Raw genomic sequence first — 19,866 nt, 5'->3', positions numbered from 1 at the left:
ATCATCATACTTTGTAATCACTGGTGCATCTGAGTCAAAATTGGCTGCTGTTAGGATTCCATTTCCAACTTCATTATAACAATCATTTCATAAAACAAAAGCCGGCTATATGATTTCTTCCTCTGCTCCAACATAAATTCCTCTTCTCTTTCATTAATCTGGTTTATGTGTCACACAAACCTGAGGTTGGACTCATTGTGGCTTGTTGAAGTACCATTTACATGTTGTTTAAATAGTCTTTATGTACCTTTTTTAAAAACGAAAATAGTCTTATTTACAACAGGTAAATGCATGTTTCACATTCTGCTATGCCATAAACCATGGTTTGCGGACTACAATAGCTGGTATACACACCACATTAAGCCACAATTACAATGGCTGAAATCACATATTGTCCTTAATAAAATGTGTGGACCCAAGGACTCTTTCTCTTAACCATGATCAAGTACAAGGATGAACAACCATGGCTACCAGACCATAAACAGACATCAGCCTTATTGAATGTAGCTTCCATCCTAATTTTAAAAGGCCTTCGCAAGTGATTTGGACCCTGGGCTAAAGTGATTTACCCTACATTTAGCAAAAGGGAAGAGAGAGAGAGAAAGAAAAAAGAAATTCATAAAAAGAGCAAGAGAGACCAAAGGAAAACCCAGGAAGCAAAGGGAGACCAGAAGGCAAAATCATGGGATTCCCACTCTCCTTTGGCATTGTCTGTCTCTCCCACTTGCTTCACCCTGGCCTTCAGGTCACAATAGCCCTCCACAGGAAAAGGAAAGAAAACATGTTAGCTACCACTGGTCTAATGGAGGCTAACTAGTTTTTTTTCCTTAGTCCAGGATTACAATTCTACCTCAGGCTGAGCTTTTGACCTCTGATTTCAAATCCTTGATAAGCTAGGAATCACAATTAGGCAAATGGGAGAAGAAACAATCATAGGAAGTCAACATCATGTCTGCAGAAACCTGCATCTCTTGTGTGTTGATAGGTACTTAAGGGTTAATCAAATGACCTTATCGTGAAATGATATTTCCAGAACACCTCCCCTCTCCCCCTCCTTCCCCCCCCCCACACTTCCAATCTCCCTTCATATGCTAGAGAGCCTTCTCCTTGGTATTGTGGGCCCCACTGTGTTTTTGATGTGGACTTCCCCTCTCACTTCTCTGGGCCCTGACGCCTGCAAATGGCAACTACCATTCAGCCAGCTTTTCTCACCCTTAACTTTACAACAAGCATTTGTGCTTGGAACCGGAGGGGTCCCACTCTTAGAGTCCAGAGAACTTTGATTGACACTGATACTCCCTGCACTCTTGGAAGAGTAATTGTACAGCATTTTAAGGAAGGCGGATTTAGTATTCGCTTCTTGCTTATACAGGATGATGTAGCATTTGGGGAAGAATGTACAGCACAAGATCCCGTAGTTAGATATTAAAATGACAATGATTTCAACTGCGGGCAAGTACTTGCCGAAAGTGGTTGTGTAGACAGGGATGAATATAATCCATGCAATGAAATAGATGAGCATGCCAAAGGTAATGAATTTTGCCTCGTTGTAGTTTTCGGGGAGCTTCCTGCCTTTAAAAGCACAGATAAAGCAGATGAATGCGAGGAGGGCAACGTATCCTAACATGATGCCGAGGGCCACCCCTGAACCTTCATTGCATTCCAGGATGATAACTCTCCGGATGGAGTTGTTCTCCTGCACGAAAGGGCTTCTCACAGTGATCCAGACCGAACAAATCAAGATCTGAATCCCCGTGCAAAAAGACACAATGGGAATGGGTCTGTAGAGGCCCTTCAGCCATTTTTGTAACTTGGGATCGAAACTGAAAGCCAGCAAGATTTTCAGGGACTTAATCAAAATACATGAAATGCAGAGGGCAAAGCTAATGCCAAAGAGAGCTTGTCTTAGTTTGCATTTATATGCTTTGGGCTGGCCAATGAATAAACTTGTGCTAACAAAAGCCAGGAAGTGACAGAGTAGTATAACGTAGCATACAGTTAGGCCACCTGATGCCTTTACGACAGGAGTGTCCACATTTCGAGTAAATATTATGAAAATGGCACAAATCAACACAATTCCAAGGGCAGAGAGCACCACTAACAAAACAGCAAACCAGTCATTCCAGTTGAGGTATTGAACCATCTTCCTGTAGCAGGTTGAACTGTTCACCGGAGCCCAGTGGGTTCTGTTGTTGCACAAAATGCAGTAATCCATATCTACGCATAGAAAAACAAAAATATCACCTATCATTTCCCTTAAGTTGTTGAAAGTTTAGAAATGCATCAACTTGGTTCATTCGAATGAATTATTTTTGTTTATAATTTGAGAGATATTTGGTCTAACAAAAGTCTAGGCATAAGTTTAGGGAATAAGAATGGAAAAAACATTCTGAGAAGGATATTAGAATAGCTTTCTAAGCCATTTCAAATCAACCATCAGTGCCATCTGCAGTAAATTACAATGTTATTAAAATGAAGGTGTCCACTCAGTGACAGTATCTTCGAATGCTGCTAAAACATACTTGCATCCTGACAACTGACCATTTGTAGGATGCCATGACATATACTGAATATCATACCTCTCCACACCCCATTCTTCAGAGTCTCATGTCTGCCATATCTAATGGAAAAGGAAGGCGCATGGGGGCTCGCGTGATTAGGATGCTGGGTTGGAGGTTAGCAAGTCCACATTTGAGACCCAAGTGCTGCTGTGTGACAGGATGAGCTCCTGTCCTTGCTGCTGGGAACATGAAAAGAGTCCCCAACTGGGTATTCCCCAGGCAACAGTGATGTCACTGTCTAATCCTTTCAACCTGGAAGCACCTTGGTGCTTCTGACACAAATGTGATGCGAAGGGAGAAGGGAGAAAGAGATTTTCCCCCACCTCCAGGTCTCAGTGGCAGATACAGAGGGATCCCTACTCATGTTTACCACAGTCACATAAAAGAAGTCCATAAACAGAAGTTAAATATGCAGCCCAACCGCCCGGCTGTATTTTTCAAGGCTCTTCCTGTGAAATTTTTATTTTTATCAACAGATCCTTTGTTTTAGGAGATGACATACACACTCCCTTCTGTATTACTAGATGTCCTTATAATAATATTCCCCTTAAAATATATTCCCAGTTCCACAAATTCTATAGAGAGGTCCCCAACACTACCAATCAGATGGTTTTCTACAGCTGTTTCATATTTTTCTGCTAATTTGTGTTGTGTGGGGTCAGAGGTGGGTTCTACATACTTTTACTACCAGTTCGCATCGTGCCCCCCCCACATGCTCTTCTGTGCATGCGCAGAAGCTTCTGCACATGCACAGATCACCTATGATGACATCCGGGTCAGTGGGTGGAGCCTCCCACCGGTTTTACTACCGGTTCTTGTGAACTGGTCCGAACCGGGGGCAACCCACGGCTGGTGGGGGTGCAGGTGAATGAGGCAGAGCAATAAAAAGTCTTTTCGGAAAGCACCAGGAAAAAACAACAACCAACTATTATTGTTTTTCTGTGAGGGTTTCTTTAAAAAAAACACCATACAAATGTTCCATCCTTCAACAAATTTCACCTTGAGGCTTCTCACCTGTCTGGTTTGTATAGTAGTTTTCAGGGCAGCTGATGCACTCGTAACAGCAGGTATGTGGACTTGCGGAAACTTTCTTCACTTGTCCTGGTCTGCATTTCCTAGAGCATTTGGACTGGACATTCTGCAAGAACAAAAACACCAGGAAGAAGAAAAAAAGCAGTAATGATAATAAACACCAGGAAGAAGAAAAAAAGCAGTAATGATCATAAATTATTAACTAACACATCTTCATTGTAAATTTACCAGGAACATTTTCTGTAATCTGACCCTTAGTGAAAATAATCCAAATCCAGGGTGGACTATTTCTGTCAAATGTATATTATTCCACGGCCAATCCTAAATATTTAGGAGCCCTGGTGGCACAGTGGTTAGAATTCAGTATTGCAGGCTAATTCAGCTCATCACCAGGAGTTCAATCCTCACCGGCTCCAGGTTGACTCATCCTTCCATCCTTCTGAGGTTGGTAAAATGAGGACCCAGATTGTTGGGGGCAACATGCTGATTCAGTAAACTGCTTAGAGAGGGCTGTAAAGCACTATCAAGCTATATATAAGTCCAAGTGCTATGGCTGATGCCCACACATTGTGATGGAAGTAACTTGCCTATGTGCCATCCATGACAGACAATGCCACTGAATGGCCATGCTGAAATTTCATACTGCCATAGACTTGCAAAGAATGTTATGGAGCTCCTCCCTTGCTCTCTTCTACTTTCTTAGCGATAGTCCTCAATTTATGACTGGTTGCTTAGCAATGAACTCAAACAAAAGCTACTTATGACCCATTTCTGGAGTTTTGATGGCTGCATACACTTCTGGTGACATGACATGGGCATTTAGCATCCAGCTCACCTTTACTACTGGTAGCAGCATTCCATGGTCATGTAACAACAATTTACTATGTTTTTTTGGCTGGGTTCCAGCCTTTTTGCCCAGTTTCCAGCAATACGTGAATTTGCTTAATGGCTGCAGTTTTTACTTAATGACTGTGGTGTTTACTTTAACAAGCACTGGAAACAAGTCATAAAACCAGATCCAATCACATGGGTACCTTGACTTATGATCATCATGACTTACAATAAAAATTCCATTATGATCATAAGTCCAGGACTATCTGTACTTCAAATAATAGACACCTGTTTGCTACTCTGAAAACCATCAATGATTGTTCAGAGTTGGGTCTGACAATCTTTTCAAACCAGTGGGCATATTTGGAATGTAGAGATATGTTCTGAATGCTCCTCATGAAGTGATTGCTACGGCAGGGAACTAATTTTCTAAATTGATGTCATGAAGTGGGCCGCATCAAGCCCTAAGCACCAATTGACAAATTTGAGAAACTGTGTAGTTCTTTTAGCACCGTACAATACTCTCGACAATCTGTTACAGTATATCTTTCTTTTTTCCCTCTAGGATGATAATGGTATGAATGCATTTCTAATTAAAGCACTGGGCAATTGCCTTCTACCAATGAAACTTTTTGGGATGACAATTCTATGATGTTTAGAGGCAGTCCTGTAAGGAAAGATTATGTCCGAAACTGGCACTTTGTAGCATGCCAAGTTCCCATTTGATTTCTTTGTAAGTAAAAATACCTTAAGCAATTAGATAAAGGTGGTTGGAGCAAAACACTTGAGGGGACCAAAGGGTTGTTGATGGGCCCACTGCAGTCATGTGAGTGAAAAGCACTGAACGCACTATTGCATGAAAAACACTATTTATTTATTAATAGCGTATTTACTGTGTTCATTTTATGTTCACTGGGCTGTTTGCAGAAAAAGAGAGTACATTTATAAGAATAAATGCACAAAATAAAGTTACAATTATCAACAAATTTAAATTTTAGAAAGTATGGTAGTGGTATTTTCTTTCTTTCTTTCTTTCTTTTTTTTTTTTAAATCTATTGCTGGATATTAATAAGAGTGAAAAACTTGAGGATTTTTTTGTTTAAATGACCAGGAGTGGAAATGACCAATATCTGGGAGCTGAAACAATGTATGCACCAGGTAAGACTTTTTACAATAAAATGCCGTCAATGAGAAGATGCTGTAGTGCAGGGGTGGGTTCTAAATTTTTTTACTACTGGTTCTGTGGGTGTGGCTTATTTTGTGGGCGTAGCTTGGTGGGAGGGGTAATGTGACTGGGTGGGCGTGGCCAACTTTTTTTTTTTTTTTTTACTTTTAAAAGCATTTTTTCTACAACCTTAAGAGGTTGCGGAAAAAAATGCTTTTAGAAGCCTCTGACAATCAGGCAAGTCAGCTGGGATAGCCAGAGGCTTTTAAAGGCATTTTTTTCCCTACAACCTCTTCAGCTGAAAAGGTTGTAGAAAAAATGCTTTTAAAAGCTTCTGAGATCCCAGCTGAACCACGCGATCATCAGAGGCTTTTTAAAAAAACTTTTAAAGTTTTAACTTTTAAAAGCATTTTTTCAGCCAAAGAGGTTGTAGAAAAAATGCTTTTAAAAGGTTTTTTTTAAAAAAAGCCTCTGATGAGGTGGGCTCGAGCGGCAACTGGGCCAGGAACCGGTTTGGGGGCGTGGCCAGCCAATGTTATTACCGGTTCTCCGAACTACTAAAAATTTTTACTACCGGTTCTTCCGAACCGGTGAGAACCAGGAGCAACCCACTGCTATAGTGGCAAAAAAAAGGTTTCCAGCACATTTTAATACCACTTGCTTATCCTAATTATTTAATTGGAATCTAAATTTAAATTCCACTAATTTAATCTGGGTCCTGCTCACAGGTTTTTATTAACTGAGAATGGAGGCGTGTGAAAAGACTGACTGCTATATGTGGTATAAAGTCTTAGATGAAACTGATCCCTTGTATCTGTAGGTGCAATGTGGTGCATCTGCAACCTTGGTGCCCCTGGTAGATCAATAGAGAATTGATAGGGACATCATCACCTGTTATTTTTCTTGGAGCCTTCATTGTCCTTCAGTACTGTTAACTATCATATCTTCCAGATGACTAACTGATGTAGCATAAGGTTACAATAGCTCCATTCCTTTCTAAACAGACTTAAGTGGACGGTGATGCTGTGGCACCCTTAAATATGGACAGTCTTTGGGATTCCCCAGAAATCTTGCCAGCTGGGCTAATATGTCAACAGCTTTATTTGAAGTTTCCTTCAATTAGTTCTAGTGAGGGAATGGAAATCTTCAGGAAGTCTTTGGAGGGAATTTATAGAAGGCTAGCTGAGACCCAGAGGCCATAAGAGATATAAGAGATATAAGTGAGGACCCATAATGGAGTTGCGACAACAGTGTTAAAAGGAATTGCATTCTCTTCAAAGGGCCATGTGTACAACCTGAAGTTCTCTAGGTGTATCACTATTACTTACCAGAAGACTATTAGTGTCACTTTTTATTGATTCACCTGCTATATTCCTCTCTGGAAAAGAACTTTGCTCTCATCTGTGCCCTGACATTAGACCATTGTTTAATTTTCTATTTTTCAAGGTCACTAGGGTATCTCAGTTGCTCTTCTGAGCAAAGGCAATAAAAATATATTACACCTATTACTCAAAAGATTGAGGAAAAATTAGAATTTAGCTCCTGCTCTGGTGTTGATCTTTTAATCCCTAAATGCCTTCTGAATCATATTTGAAGAAGTGCATACACCTCTTGGATCTTCGCTTAAGCCACATAAACCTAATTCATGCGCCTGAAGATACAATCTATTAAGTTGTTGAGCAAAAGAAAAAGAGTGTCATCATTACAGAATATCTTCTCATGGAATGGAAATATTACTCTTTCTTCAGACATCTGTAAAAGGATTATCACAATCTACATGTGTTTTCTTAAAATAATGAATGCCCAATTTTGTTTTGCAATTTAGAGTTCCTACTACAATTGTTAGTTTGATTTCTTTATGCTGTTGTTTCAAATAATTACCTTATTAAAATGTGTTAATGTGTTATTATTATAAAAGTATTTATAATTTTAGTAATTTTATAATTGTAATTATTTATAATTTTAATAATTTTATAATTATAATTATTTATAATTTCAATACTTTTGTGGTAAGGAGTACTTTTGTGGTAAGACTTAAACAACAATATGAAATATTTCAAAGAAAGGCATAAAGGTACTCTCATCCCACTTATATCTCTGGCAAACAAGTTGTAGAACTGTTTCAAAAACCTGTTTGACTAGAGGTGACAATGGGGAAAAACAAATATTTATTTTATGTTTTAATGACAGGAGTTTAGGGCTCTATAGCCCCTCACATTTGAAGGTGAAAAGGTGCTTCAGAGGGTCTGGGAGTGACAATGAAACACTTCTCTTACTTTAACTCCTTAAAGTAGCTTTTTGACTTGCAAGGATAATCAGTCTACAGTATTCTAGATATTTTGAAGTACAACTTATATTACCATAGCTGTTACCAAATGAGGCTTATGGATTGATATTCTAAATGTCTTGATGGGATTCTTATGGCTGATGCATAATCCATTCATCCAACAATTCCTGCATTTTTCTTTCCCCATTTAGTAGCAAACTTAAAGCATGGATCCAAGTCTATACAAATCTCCTGTAGAGATACATCCATGTGTATTTCAGTCCCATTGTTTTTTCAACAGGCCTTCAGATACCTTTAGATTCATGAATTCAATTTCATCTTCTTTATCTGCAAAGATGAAGTCATCTTTCTCCAGGTCATACTCTCCCATGTTGGTAATCACCACTCTTCCATCAATTTCCTTCCAGAGCAGGACATCATATCCTGTGATAATGTCTCCTTGAGAGTCAAAATAGACCTCCCGTTCATTATCAGTGAACTTTATCTCTTTAAGTATTTCGAGCAACTGCAGTAATGAAAACAAGGAATGATAAAAACAAACAAACAATATTGCTTAAGGAAGGCAAACACCAGATAATAGCAACTAATAGCATTGCACATTTCAGGATTGTATTAACTATAGATTAAGAAGAAATGTTTATTGAAACCATTTAAGCAAGGGGAGTAGGTGGGCAATTAAAATGTGAAGAAAGGATCATGGAATGAAATAAAAATAAAAAAATATTTTTCTGGTTACTTTTTTTCAGAGGGCAGTTTATCAGCTTGAGCTCATCTCTAAAATAACATTATTTGTTTTATTTGCTAAAATAAAAATAAAATATTAACTTAATCTTATTTCCTTTGGAAACAAATAAGCTATTAACAATATTACTAAGGTATAGAAAGTTAATAATGTGATTAACTTTTGCAAATGCTATGAAGTCTTCATTATAGCTTCCTGTAATGAATTTATCATTTCAGGAATAAGCAGAACTTGGCTTTTATTCATCATAATTATAATTGAGAAGTACACGGTTAGTAAATGTATGGCTGATGTATTTGACATAGGACAATTTAGTCTTCAATGACTTTTAGCAGTAGTAATACTATGAAATACAGGGTCTGGACTATCTTCCTTGAATTGAAGGCCACAGTTGACCTTTGAGTGGCATTCCAAGGACCACTGAAGAAGTCAGCTAATTCAGAAAAGAAGACTTGTTGTAATACGAATCAATCATACAACTCAAAATATTAAACACAGTCCATGCAATTACTTCTCTGCAGCACTTTGGAAACACCTGAGGAAAAATGCTTTGGACATGAACGTAATTCCTATCTGTAACTCTTTAAAGTAGCTTCGTCTTTTTCTCAGCGTATGTGGCAGCTTTTTTGGAATTGCATATGAAGTATTGCATTGATATCAATCTCATATGATTAACTGCCCCCCCTCCTTATTAGAAATATAATTGAAATGATTCTCAAGGTTGTTCTCAAGGCTTAAAAGTCCACCTGTGATCTGGTCTGGCCAGCTGCCCATTTCTGAGAGAATTTCACAATTGCATCATTTTACCACAGTAACTTAAACCTGACTGAATGAGATGGTTGAATCTTCAGCTGGGATAAACGACATCATTTTCAGACTGTGCAAGTTGACCTTAACTCACTACAAACAGAATAACAGCACAGCAGACAAAAGGCTGGCATATCATCGTTCAGTTTATAATTTCACATTTGCAAGTAACTTAGATTTTAAGCTTACTATAAGTTTAATTTTTACATAGAAAGGGATTCAGAAATACAATGCTTTCTTATGGTACCAGCAGAGGTGGGTTTCAGCAGGTTCTGACCAGTTCTGGAGAACCGATAGCAGAAGTTTTGAGTAGTTCAGAGAACCGGTAGTAAAAATTCTGACTGGCCCCACCCCCATCTATTCTCTGCCTCTTTCCTCCCAGCTGTTCGGGAGGAAATGGGGATTTTGCAGTAACCTTCCGCTGAATTGGGAAGGGAATGGAGATTTTACAGTATCCTTCTCCTGGAGTGGGGTGGGAATGGAGATTTTATAGTATCCTTCCCCTGCCACGTCCACCAAGCCACGCCCACCAAGCCACACCCATAGAATTGGTAGTAAAAAAATTTGAAACCCACCACTGGGTACCAGGCATTCTACCACTCCACTATAGCTAAGTCTATGCATGTAGGAGAATAGTGGTTGTAAAAGAAGACAATGTTGAATATGCCCCTGTCCTGAGAAAAATAAAACAAACGTTCACTCCTTGCAACTAAAATTCTAGCAGCTCAGGAAAGAGTCCTAATCCATTCTGTTCAGACGTGGGTTTCAGCAGGTTCTTACCAGTTCTGGAGAACTGGTAGCGGAAATTTTGAGTGGTTCGGAGAACCAGTAGTACAAATTCTGACTGGCCCCGCCCCCATCTATTCTCTGCCTCCCAAGTCCCATCTGATCAGGAAGAAATGGGGATTTTGCAGTAACCTTCCCCTGGAGTGGGGTGGGAATGGAGATTTTACAGTATCCTTCCCCTGCCAGGCCCACCAAGCCATGCCACGCCCACCAAGCCACACCCACAGAACCAGTAGTAAAAAAATTTGAAAGTTTAAACCCACCACTGATTCTGTTCCCTTCATGTTAGTTTCATCACTCAAATGCAGTCCTTCAATTTATCACTTCACACCTCATCATATCCTCCTCATTTGATCACTTGGATATATTAGGAAATGGATATGCCATTTGTATAGAGTTTTGCTTTTAATGAAACCATTCAGGACACAGGAATACAGTCTTGACAGCTTTAATAAAACTGGCTGCATTTGTTCCTAGATTTCACACCAAACTGAGTGAAAGGTTGTTGTGTGTGTATTTAATTGTTTTATTGGATGTCTGCAATATCAAATTATGTTATGTTTATATGAAGGGTATGGCTCATTACCGATCACTGCTATCATTTCAAATACAATGTTTTCAGGGAAAGTGATGTGGGGATAAAGCTATGAATCACTGAATGACAAAGCATTTGGTGATTTAGGAAAGTGTTTATATGTTTGATGCTAGTACTCTCCCCATAGGTTGCAAATTCAAAAACTAGCAACATGCACATTACCTTTTTAAATCAAGCCAAACTTCCGGTCACCCCCAAACCCTGCTTCTAGCAAAAGCCAATCAGATCCCTCCAAGATGGAATCCTGTATAGTGCACGATACTAGCAATTTTTCTTGTCATTCCCCCCCCCCCCATGACATTCAGAAAGACATTGGGAAAGCGCAGTTTCACTAAACTACCATTAAAAAAAAAACCTTTTAGCATCAAATATTCCTGTTCCGTTGAGAAGAGCTTCCCATAGAAGCTGCATCAAATTCTTGGAGGAAAGATAGAATATTAATCAAACAAATTACTACTATCGATAAAATATTATTGGTACATTTGTCCAAACTGGAAAAAAGCCACTCTAACCTGTGCCAATCACTATTTAGAATTCTAGAAGGGTATAATTGTGACTGGTGTAAAAAATTCATTTTTGAATTGAATTGAATGCTTTATTTGGCCAAGTGTGATTAAACACACAAGAATTTGTCTCCAGAAATACTCTGTATACATGCATCATCATTATCATTATCATCATCATCATCACAACAGCAATGTTGCAATATTTTCAGGATCAGACTCAATAAAGATAATAGAAGTTAAAGATTTAAATATATTTCTCTTTAATCATAATAGGCATTCTATATTCGCTGAATATTCAAGATAGAAGCAAGGAAAATGGGGAGGATGGCTCCTTTTATATACAAGGGGTGGAGCCAGGAATGGGAGTGGTAAATTATGAATACATTAAAGTCCAAAGAATAAGTTAACCCCTGATGTTCCATATATACATTATTTACACATTAGAGAATAAGGCATTTACATCTGACAAATCCCCCTCTAAATGCCGGTTCGTTATACAACACCAGTTACATTCAGATTCAGGACAATATAATACATATAATTTAGAAGTTAAATATTTGTGTTGTTTAGAAGGTAAGGGTTTTGTTAATATGTCAGCTAATTGTTCAGAAGTATCACAATGTATTGCTTTGATGAATCCGTCTTGAGATAGTTGTCTCACGTGCTTAAATTTTATATCAATATGCCTGGACCTTTGTCCAATTGCATCGGATCTAGATATTTCAATGGCCGCTTTATTGTCTTCATGCATAATAAATGGTAAAGTAGGTTTCTTCCAAACATCTGTGATCAAGTCATTGAACCATACAAGGTTATTTGCAGCTTTAGACAAGCAAACATATTCCGCTTCTGTGGTAGAAGTGGCTACCAATTCTTGTTTACCAGTATACCAGTAAACTGGACAATCGTTCAATAGAAAAACATAACCAGAGGTACTCTTTCTGCATGATGTATCACCAGCCCAATCTGCATCAGCATAACAAGTAATTTTTGGTTCTTTGTCATTATTGGGTTCCAATATTAAACAAAAATCTAATGTACTTTTCAGATATCTTAAAATTCTTTTGACAGCTTCCCAATGATACAAGGTTGGTTTGCTAACATATCTTGACAATAAATTGAGAGGTAATGCAATATCTGGCCTAGTCCAATTAGATATATAAAGGAGTGAACCTATAACTGATCTGTAAAATGTATTGTCTTTAAACTCAGGGGAAGATTCATCATTGTTTCTAAGAAAATCAGTTTGCATAGGTGTGTCACATGTTTTGGCATTATTTAAGTTACATTTGTTTAGGAGTTCAATGATTTTATCTTTCTGAGTAAGTTTGAATCCCCTTTTAGTTTTGTTAATTTGTACACCAAGGTATTTATTCACTCTACCTAGTGATTTCAATGAGAAGTGTTCGTTTAACTTATTTACAAAGATTTCCCTGCTCTCTTTATGCTTTCCAATATATAAAATATCATCCACATAAATTAATACAAATTCAATATGATCATTACTCTTTTTTACAAAGAAACAGTTATCAGCAGTGGTGGCGTTGAAATCCATGGTCTTAAGTACTTTTACCAAACAATCGTACCATCTTTTGCCAGATTGCTTCAATCCGTACAGACTCTTATTTAATAACCAAATTTCGTTCTTATTAGTGTATTGACTGTGTGGTGCTCTTACATATATTTCCTTATCTAATTTTGCATGTAAGTATGCAGTCTGTATGTCATATTGAAACACGTCTAGATTGAGTGCAGATGCTACTACAAGAGCTGTTTTGACACTCTCTGTTCTCACTGTGGGTGAATATGTGTCAGTATAGTCTTCTGGATATTTTTGTGCATAACCTTGTGCAACTAGTCTGGCCTTGTATAAGGTATTACCTCCTTCTAAATTCTTAATTTTATAAATCCACCTGGTACCTATAATTGTTTTATCCTTAGGTGCGATCGCAGGTGTGAATACATTTAATCCTTGTAAACTTTCCATTTCTTTTTCCATAGCTAGTTCCCATTTTTCTCTTTCTTCACGGGGAAGTTTCAATACTTCCTCATATGTATTAGGTGTTATTTGTTCTCCATCCATATGCATAATATAATCTTTGTATTTATTTGGTATTTGGTTTCTATTATTTCTAATATTTCTTTCAGGTTTGCTATGGTTGTCATGCAAATATCTGGCTTCCTTTTTTGTTAATGTGTCTGTCTTTATTTTATGCTGACTATTTGTCCAAGTTTTGGTTTTGTTCTTACTTTTGTTAATATTTTGATTTTCTGTTGTTCCTTCCTCGCAAGATATATTATCTTTGCTTTTATTAGGAAAAATTTCATTAAGGTGCAACTTAGACCAATTGGCCTGCTCATGAAACACAGCTGTTCTGGATACTATAAATTTGTTATTATTATCAATGAATCTGTACCCTTTGGTTCCAGTTTCGTATCCCATGAATCTTAATCTCCTGGATACGTTTTCTCCCTTTCTCCTCAATTGTTTAGGTATGTGCACGTCTGCAGTAACTCCAAATATGTGCATGTGTGCTAATTTAGGTTTTCTATTGTACATCACCTCATATGGTGTCTTATTCACAATACTGGACCATGTTCTATTTTGAGTGTAATTTGAATAATGTAAGGCTTCTGACCAAAATTGTTTGCCTAAACCAGCATCCTCTAATGTGCATCTAATCATGGTTTGTAGTGTGGAGTTCTTTCTCTCTGCAATCCCATTTTGAAATGCAGAAAATGGATTGGACGTGAAATGTAGCATCCCTCTATCCTTTAACCATTGGGAGAATTCTTTAGACATGAATTCACATCCCCTATCTGTCATAATTTGTTTTATTCTGATATTATGTTGTGTTTCTATGCGTTTGTAGAATTCCTTAAATTTCTGAAAGGTTTCATCCTTGTGCTTTAAAGTGTAAACAAAACCATAGCGACTGTAATCATCCACTATTGTTAGGAAGTAACGTTTTCTATAGGTAATTGATGGAGTTAATGGACCAACTAAGTCCATATGTACCAAATCAAAAATATTGTTAGTTGATCTGTTAGATTTTTTTGGTCTGGGACTGGTTTTTAGTTTGGTGGATTTACATACTGAGCATTCTAAATAATTTTCACAATTTTTTATTTTTACACCTTCTGCGTGTTCAGTCATTTTTTGTACTACAGGAAAGCTTGCATGTCCTAACTTCCTATGTAAGATGTGAGCACACTCATCATGAATTGGTTTACCTATTTTTGGTTTCTTCTCATTGTGTGTATTTTTGTTATCATGAGTTATTTTACATTCATCATTGTCACTGTTACTGACATTTTCATCATCTGCTTCAATACAATCTTCCATATTTGAATCAATGTTATGTAACCATCTTTCTTTGGTTATCAGATAGGGTAGACCCCCTTTTATCATCACAGTGCCTACATTTGTTTTGTTCTTTTCTATAGTTGCTTTCCCCTTTGAGAAAACTATATTGATGTCAGATTCTCTGCTTAGTTTTATAGCACTTAGTATGTTGTGAGGTATTTCTGGGATTAATAATACCCCCTCTATTTTCCCTAAACCAGGCAAGGTCACATTTCCTCTGCCTAATACTTGAACCTTTTCTTGATTAGCTACCTTTATCACAAACTTATCTTCTGTAAATGAAGATAATATACTTTTGTTGTTAGTGGTGTGATTTGTTGCACCAGAATCAATAAGCCAATTATTGTTCTCATCTTGTTGTGTTTTGGTGCTGTCTTGTTTATTTAGCCCATTTAGTGACCCAGATTTTCTCTCTTTTGAATTTTCTCTACCCCCTCTACTTTCTCTGTAGTTTGGTGGACTTCTATATTTGTGTCTATCTGTGGAAGATTGTCTGTAATTGTATTTGCTCCTATATTCTGGCCTATGTCTCTCCCTTGGGACTTTGGGACAGTCTCTTCTACTGTGTTCCCTGGATCCACAATTGTGGCATCTAAAGGCCTCATTATATTTATCTTGAAAGACTACTTTCCTAAAAGATTTGTGTTCTGTTTGGTTACTGGAACGATTTTTTCTTGAATTGTCTTCTGTTATCAATTTGTTAGATAGACTTTCTATTGATAAATATCCCAAATTAATGGTATCTAAGTGTGACATAAATCTATCCCATGATGGATCAAGTGAATTGATAATAACACTTTTCATAGTTTGATCTGAAATCACTTCCCCCCTCAATTGCAGCTCAGCTCTTATTTTGTTTAGATTTATCAAATGTTCACTTATAGAAACCCCTGGTTTCACTCTAGAAGAAAAGAAATCCTTAGACATTCTTGTGGTTGTGGCTACGCTATCGCTGTGAAATAGATTAAACATGCATTGAATTATTTCTGATACAGTTAGGTTTGGTTTGATGCTATGATACATTGCAGGAGACACGCTAGAAATTATTATGAAAAATGCTCTATGATGTAAACAGTCTATTTTTAAAGTCCAAGGTCTTCTTGGAGGACTAGTTATAAAGAATAGTAAATTTTCTTTCATAAAAATAACCTGAAGCTGTTGGTACCACTCTTGTAAATTAATGCCATCAACTCTAAGTTTTGGGAAGTCACTGGGTAAGTTCCCCACATTATTTTGTCCATTACTTACAACCTGAGGCAGTCCGTGGTCTCTCAAGTGCAGGAAATTACAGAACGGCATTGGGATGCTTGTAACGAGTCTGCGCGGTTCTCTGGCCAGTTCAAGTCTTTCGGGGCCGTCTACGTAGTTTTGCACATGCGCGTTGCTCATTTCTTCTTTGGCGCCGTTGTGGAAGGTTCTCTCCATTTCAGCTCTCTCGATCCGCTCCTCTTCAGATGAGTCGGTCTCTGGCTCGGTTTTTGGGGCTTTGGTGATGGCGGCGGTTCTTCTCTTTCTCTTGTGTGTGCTGGCACTCGATTCTGTCTGCGGTGTAGGACGGAATCGGCATGGCTCTCTGGGCTCGGGTGTCGTCGTTTTCGAAGTCAGGATGGGAGCGTGCAGGTCTTGAGTTGTCGGTTTGATTTCTTGCTTCTTCGTTGATGTCTTAGAAATTTTCAATCTTGGCCCAAAAGCAGCAAAAAGTGTTTTCATTGCTGACTTTACTTGAGACTTTGTTAAATCGTCTTCACTTTCTGATTTTGGTTCATCTGAAGAGTTTGAGACTTCTTTTTCACTTTCTTCGTCTGATAGCGTTTTTCGCGCCAGAAATTTTGAACTGAGCGTTTTGATTGGCTCTGCTTCACTCTCTTTTGAAGTTCGTTGAAGCCAAGATGGCTGCCATTCAAAATTTCGCGCGGGGTCACATCTTTTCTTTTTTACAACTATTTTCTCAGTAGTCATTTCACTCACAGTTTTTTGATCTTTGGGTTTTTCTTTAATGATGTTTTTCTCTCTCGCTGCTCCGCTGTTCCTCAGCATCTCCTGGAGGTCCGCGATGAGGCTTTCATCATTCTTTTGGCTTTTTAGTATTTTTAATATCTCTGACCTGAGTTCGTTATTTTCTATCTCGATTTCTTCCTGGTCGTTATTTTCACTCATCAGTTCTTCTTCTTCAGTGGTGTATTCTTCGGATTCTCTCGAAATCGCATTAGTGGATTCGTTGATCATCTCTTGATCAGTTTCTATTTCTTTGCTGTAGGCCCTGGTGTTGGGCCTATCTTTCTTGGACATTTTTAATTACTTATTGAGTCAATTAACCATCCTCTGCTACCAGCTTGTTGCAATATTTTCAGGATCAGACTCAATAAAGATAATAGAAGTTAAAGATTTAAATATATTTCTCTTTAATCATAATAGGCATTCTATATTCGCTGAATATTCAAGATAGAAGCAAGGAAAATGGGGAGGATGGCTCCTTTTATATACAAGGGGTGGAGCCAGGAATGGGAGTGGTAAATTATGAATACATTAAAGTCCAAAGAATAAGTTAACCCCTGATGTTCCATATATACATTATTTACACATTAGAGAATAAGGCATTTACATCTGACAAGCAACAACTATAAAGAGGGAGTAAAGAAGATAATAATAAGGATAAAAAATAATACTACAGTCACACTATATGAATAAATATACATGGGCATGAGACTGTACTGTTAGAAATTATCATTTAGCTTGAAGAAATTGTCATCTTTCACAGAAGAGTTCCAAAATTGTATTTTCAGGAGAGAAGAAAAATATTTTGATCTACCTTTTCCAAACTGATAGATGTTTCAACCCTTATCATGTCCCCCACAAACTTTTGACTTTCCTGGTAAGAGGATGATCTAAATTCCTGACCATTTTTATTGATATTTTATGCATTTTCTCTTCTAAACATACAATGCCCTTTCTGGCATTGTAAGTTGGAAGTTCACAAGCAGAGTATAAAGTTCATGGCCATACTTCAATTTGTCTTTAAATTCTAACATTTGATGATCATCACATTACCTCCAAATGAGGAAAATCCCATTTTGTTAATATGATTAAAAACTGTAATACAATGAATAACTTTCATTTGGGAAATCCTTTGTCTCAGCAAAAAAAGGGGTTCTTCAGCTTCCAAAATGCCCCTTTGCAATTTCTGAGAATTCTGGAAGTTCACAAAAATTGGTGGACAAACACCCCCCCCCCCAGATTATTGATTTAAAAGCAGTACTGAATTAAAGGAAGACCACAAGAGTCTTTGCTAAAAACCAACAAAACCATTTTAAACTCATGTATACTTGACAGAAAGTTGAGGTCCAGTAATTGTGGGAAAGCTCTTTTGGAAGTGTATCTCCACCCAAAAAACAAGATAAGTTGACAGGTCACTCCCCAGATAACAGCATTAATGTTAAGCTCAACACATTATGTGAGAAGCAGGTATCAGTGGGCTTGGATTTAAAAAATCCCTTCAACACATGGACACACAGACACAAAGACAGGCAGGCAGACAGGCAGGCAGGCAGACACACACACAGAGTCTAGACTGCCCAACTCCAAAATGACAGAATGAGGGCATTCAGAAGACTAGAGAGCAAGAAAAACCATCATAGAAACTCCCTATTCATTTGCTCTGAGAAAATTGATAAAAACACTCACCTACAATATCCCCACTTTGACTCTTTGACCCCAAACTGCAACCCAAATCTTGGGAAAAGAACCAGGTTTTTAGGATGGGGGTCATCACAACTATCTGGGGCAGGGGTGAAATTCAAAATTTTTCCCTACCAGTTCTTTGGGTGTGGCTTGATGGGCATGGAACGGGAAGGATATTGCAAAATCTGCATTCCCACCCCACTCCAGAGGTGGCATTTGCTGGTTCTCTGAACTACTCAAAATTTCCGCTATCGGTTCTCCAGAACCTGTTAGAACCTGCTGGATTTCCCCCCCCACCCCGATCTGGGGGAATGTTGATCCGTAGGGTAGGTGCTGTGACAGAGAAGACCCAATCCTAAATAATCAAAGTTTGGATAGGTTGGTAGAATGTGTGCAACTAATCCAGATACACTCATATATATGTCTATCAGAAGTTTGCATCGATTGTCTAGGAGGATTATTCAGGGTTACACACACTTACAAATATTTCTTCAGTTATAAGATCAAAAGAAGGTTAAGGGCCATGAAGGGTGCTTCGTTATTTGTCTTACAAATAGATTCTGCTCTATAAGGGAAAAAGAAAAATGCAGAAGAGAATATTCCAGCCCTGATATTTAGATAAAAATGTCAATTGGATTCCATTTGATTGATTATTATAGCTCTACACCTGTTTTTTGCCTCTCTTAGAGGAAGATAAATGATTTTCGGGTAGTTATATTTTGGGTACTTGAAAGGCGCAAAACTTCTTCTTTTAAGTCAGGAATGGTTTATTTATATTTGATCTTGAGTGAAAGGGCAAAGTTAGAGAATATTAGCTGAAGTAGAAATCTCTGCTCAGGCTGATACTGGAGAAAGAAGCTAGCAATACTCTTTTTCCTGTTTGAAAGCCATTTTCTAAAAAATTGTTAGGTTAGTTTGCTAAGAGATGGTTAAGCATTAGGCCAGAGTTGGTTGTCTATTAACTAAGTAAACATGGAGTCAGACTAACTAAGGACTTGCATGAAAACCGGCCGAATTGAAATGGATGAAGAGCCCTCAGTATATGCTAAGCACCAGTTCTTTATAATCTCAAGGGTATCTCTCACTGAGATTATCTCTTTATTCTTTCATCTCTTTATTCTTTCATCTGTGGGAAAAACCAGTGTCGACTTGCTTTCTATGATGTTTTGTTTAGGATTTTTTAAAGGTAAGGTGCAGCAAGCATCTCCAATGACACTTGGAAACAGCATGACGAAACGATATATTGTTGCTGAGATAGGAGTGAATTACTATAGATCATAATGCAAAATGTTCTTCTTAAAAGTAAGGATTTTTCTTTCAAAAGAATTAACTCAAATGTGAGGTTCAGAATTTGGAAGGGGGTTTGCTGTTGGGATTTGATCTAAATCCCTTTTGCCAGGATGCATTCATGACATCTTGACTGGGTTACTTTCTGACCCACCCAGAAATTATAAAATAATCAATAGGTCTCTTTTGGTGGGAAAAAAGGGGGATATATGGACTAGTAAA

General features: G+C 37.8%; 1 protein-coding gene across 1 annotated transcript in view; it reads right to left on the bottom strand.

Moving 5' to 3' along the window:
- Nucleotides 1-1,084: 1,084 nt before the first annotated feature.
- The window catches only part of GPRC6A (G protein-coupled receptor class C group 6 member A), a 34,738-nt gene continuing 15,956 nt past the window's right edge, over nt 1,085-19,866 (bottom strand). Inside the window, exons 4-6 of the mRNA XM_070953024.1 lie at nt 8,169-8,381; nt 3,576-3,699; nt 1,085-2,217 (exon numbers count right to left, since the gene is read on the bottom strand). Coding sequence (XP_070809125.1) covers nt 1,085-2,217; nt 3,576-3,699; nt 8,169-8,381 — 1,470 coding nt within the window. The remainder of the gene's footprint in view (nt 2,218-3,575; nt 3,700-8,168; nt 8,382-19,866) is intronic.

The sequence above is a fragment of the Pituophis catenifer genome, unplaced genomic scaffold (genome assembly GCF_029215685.1).
Source record: "Pituophis catenifer annectens isolate HBS135680 unplaced genomic scaffold, rPitCat1.0.hap2 SCAF_1, whole genome shotgun sequence".
Lineage (NCBI taxonomy): Eukaryota > Metazoa > Chordata > Lepidosauria > Squamata > Colubridae > Pituophis > Pituophis catenifer.
The sequence above is the reverse complement of the archived record's forward strand: the minus strand, read 5'-3'. Positions and strand labels throughout refer to the sequence as shown.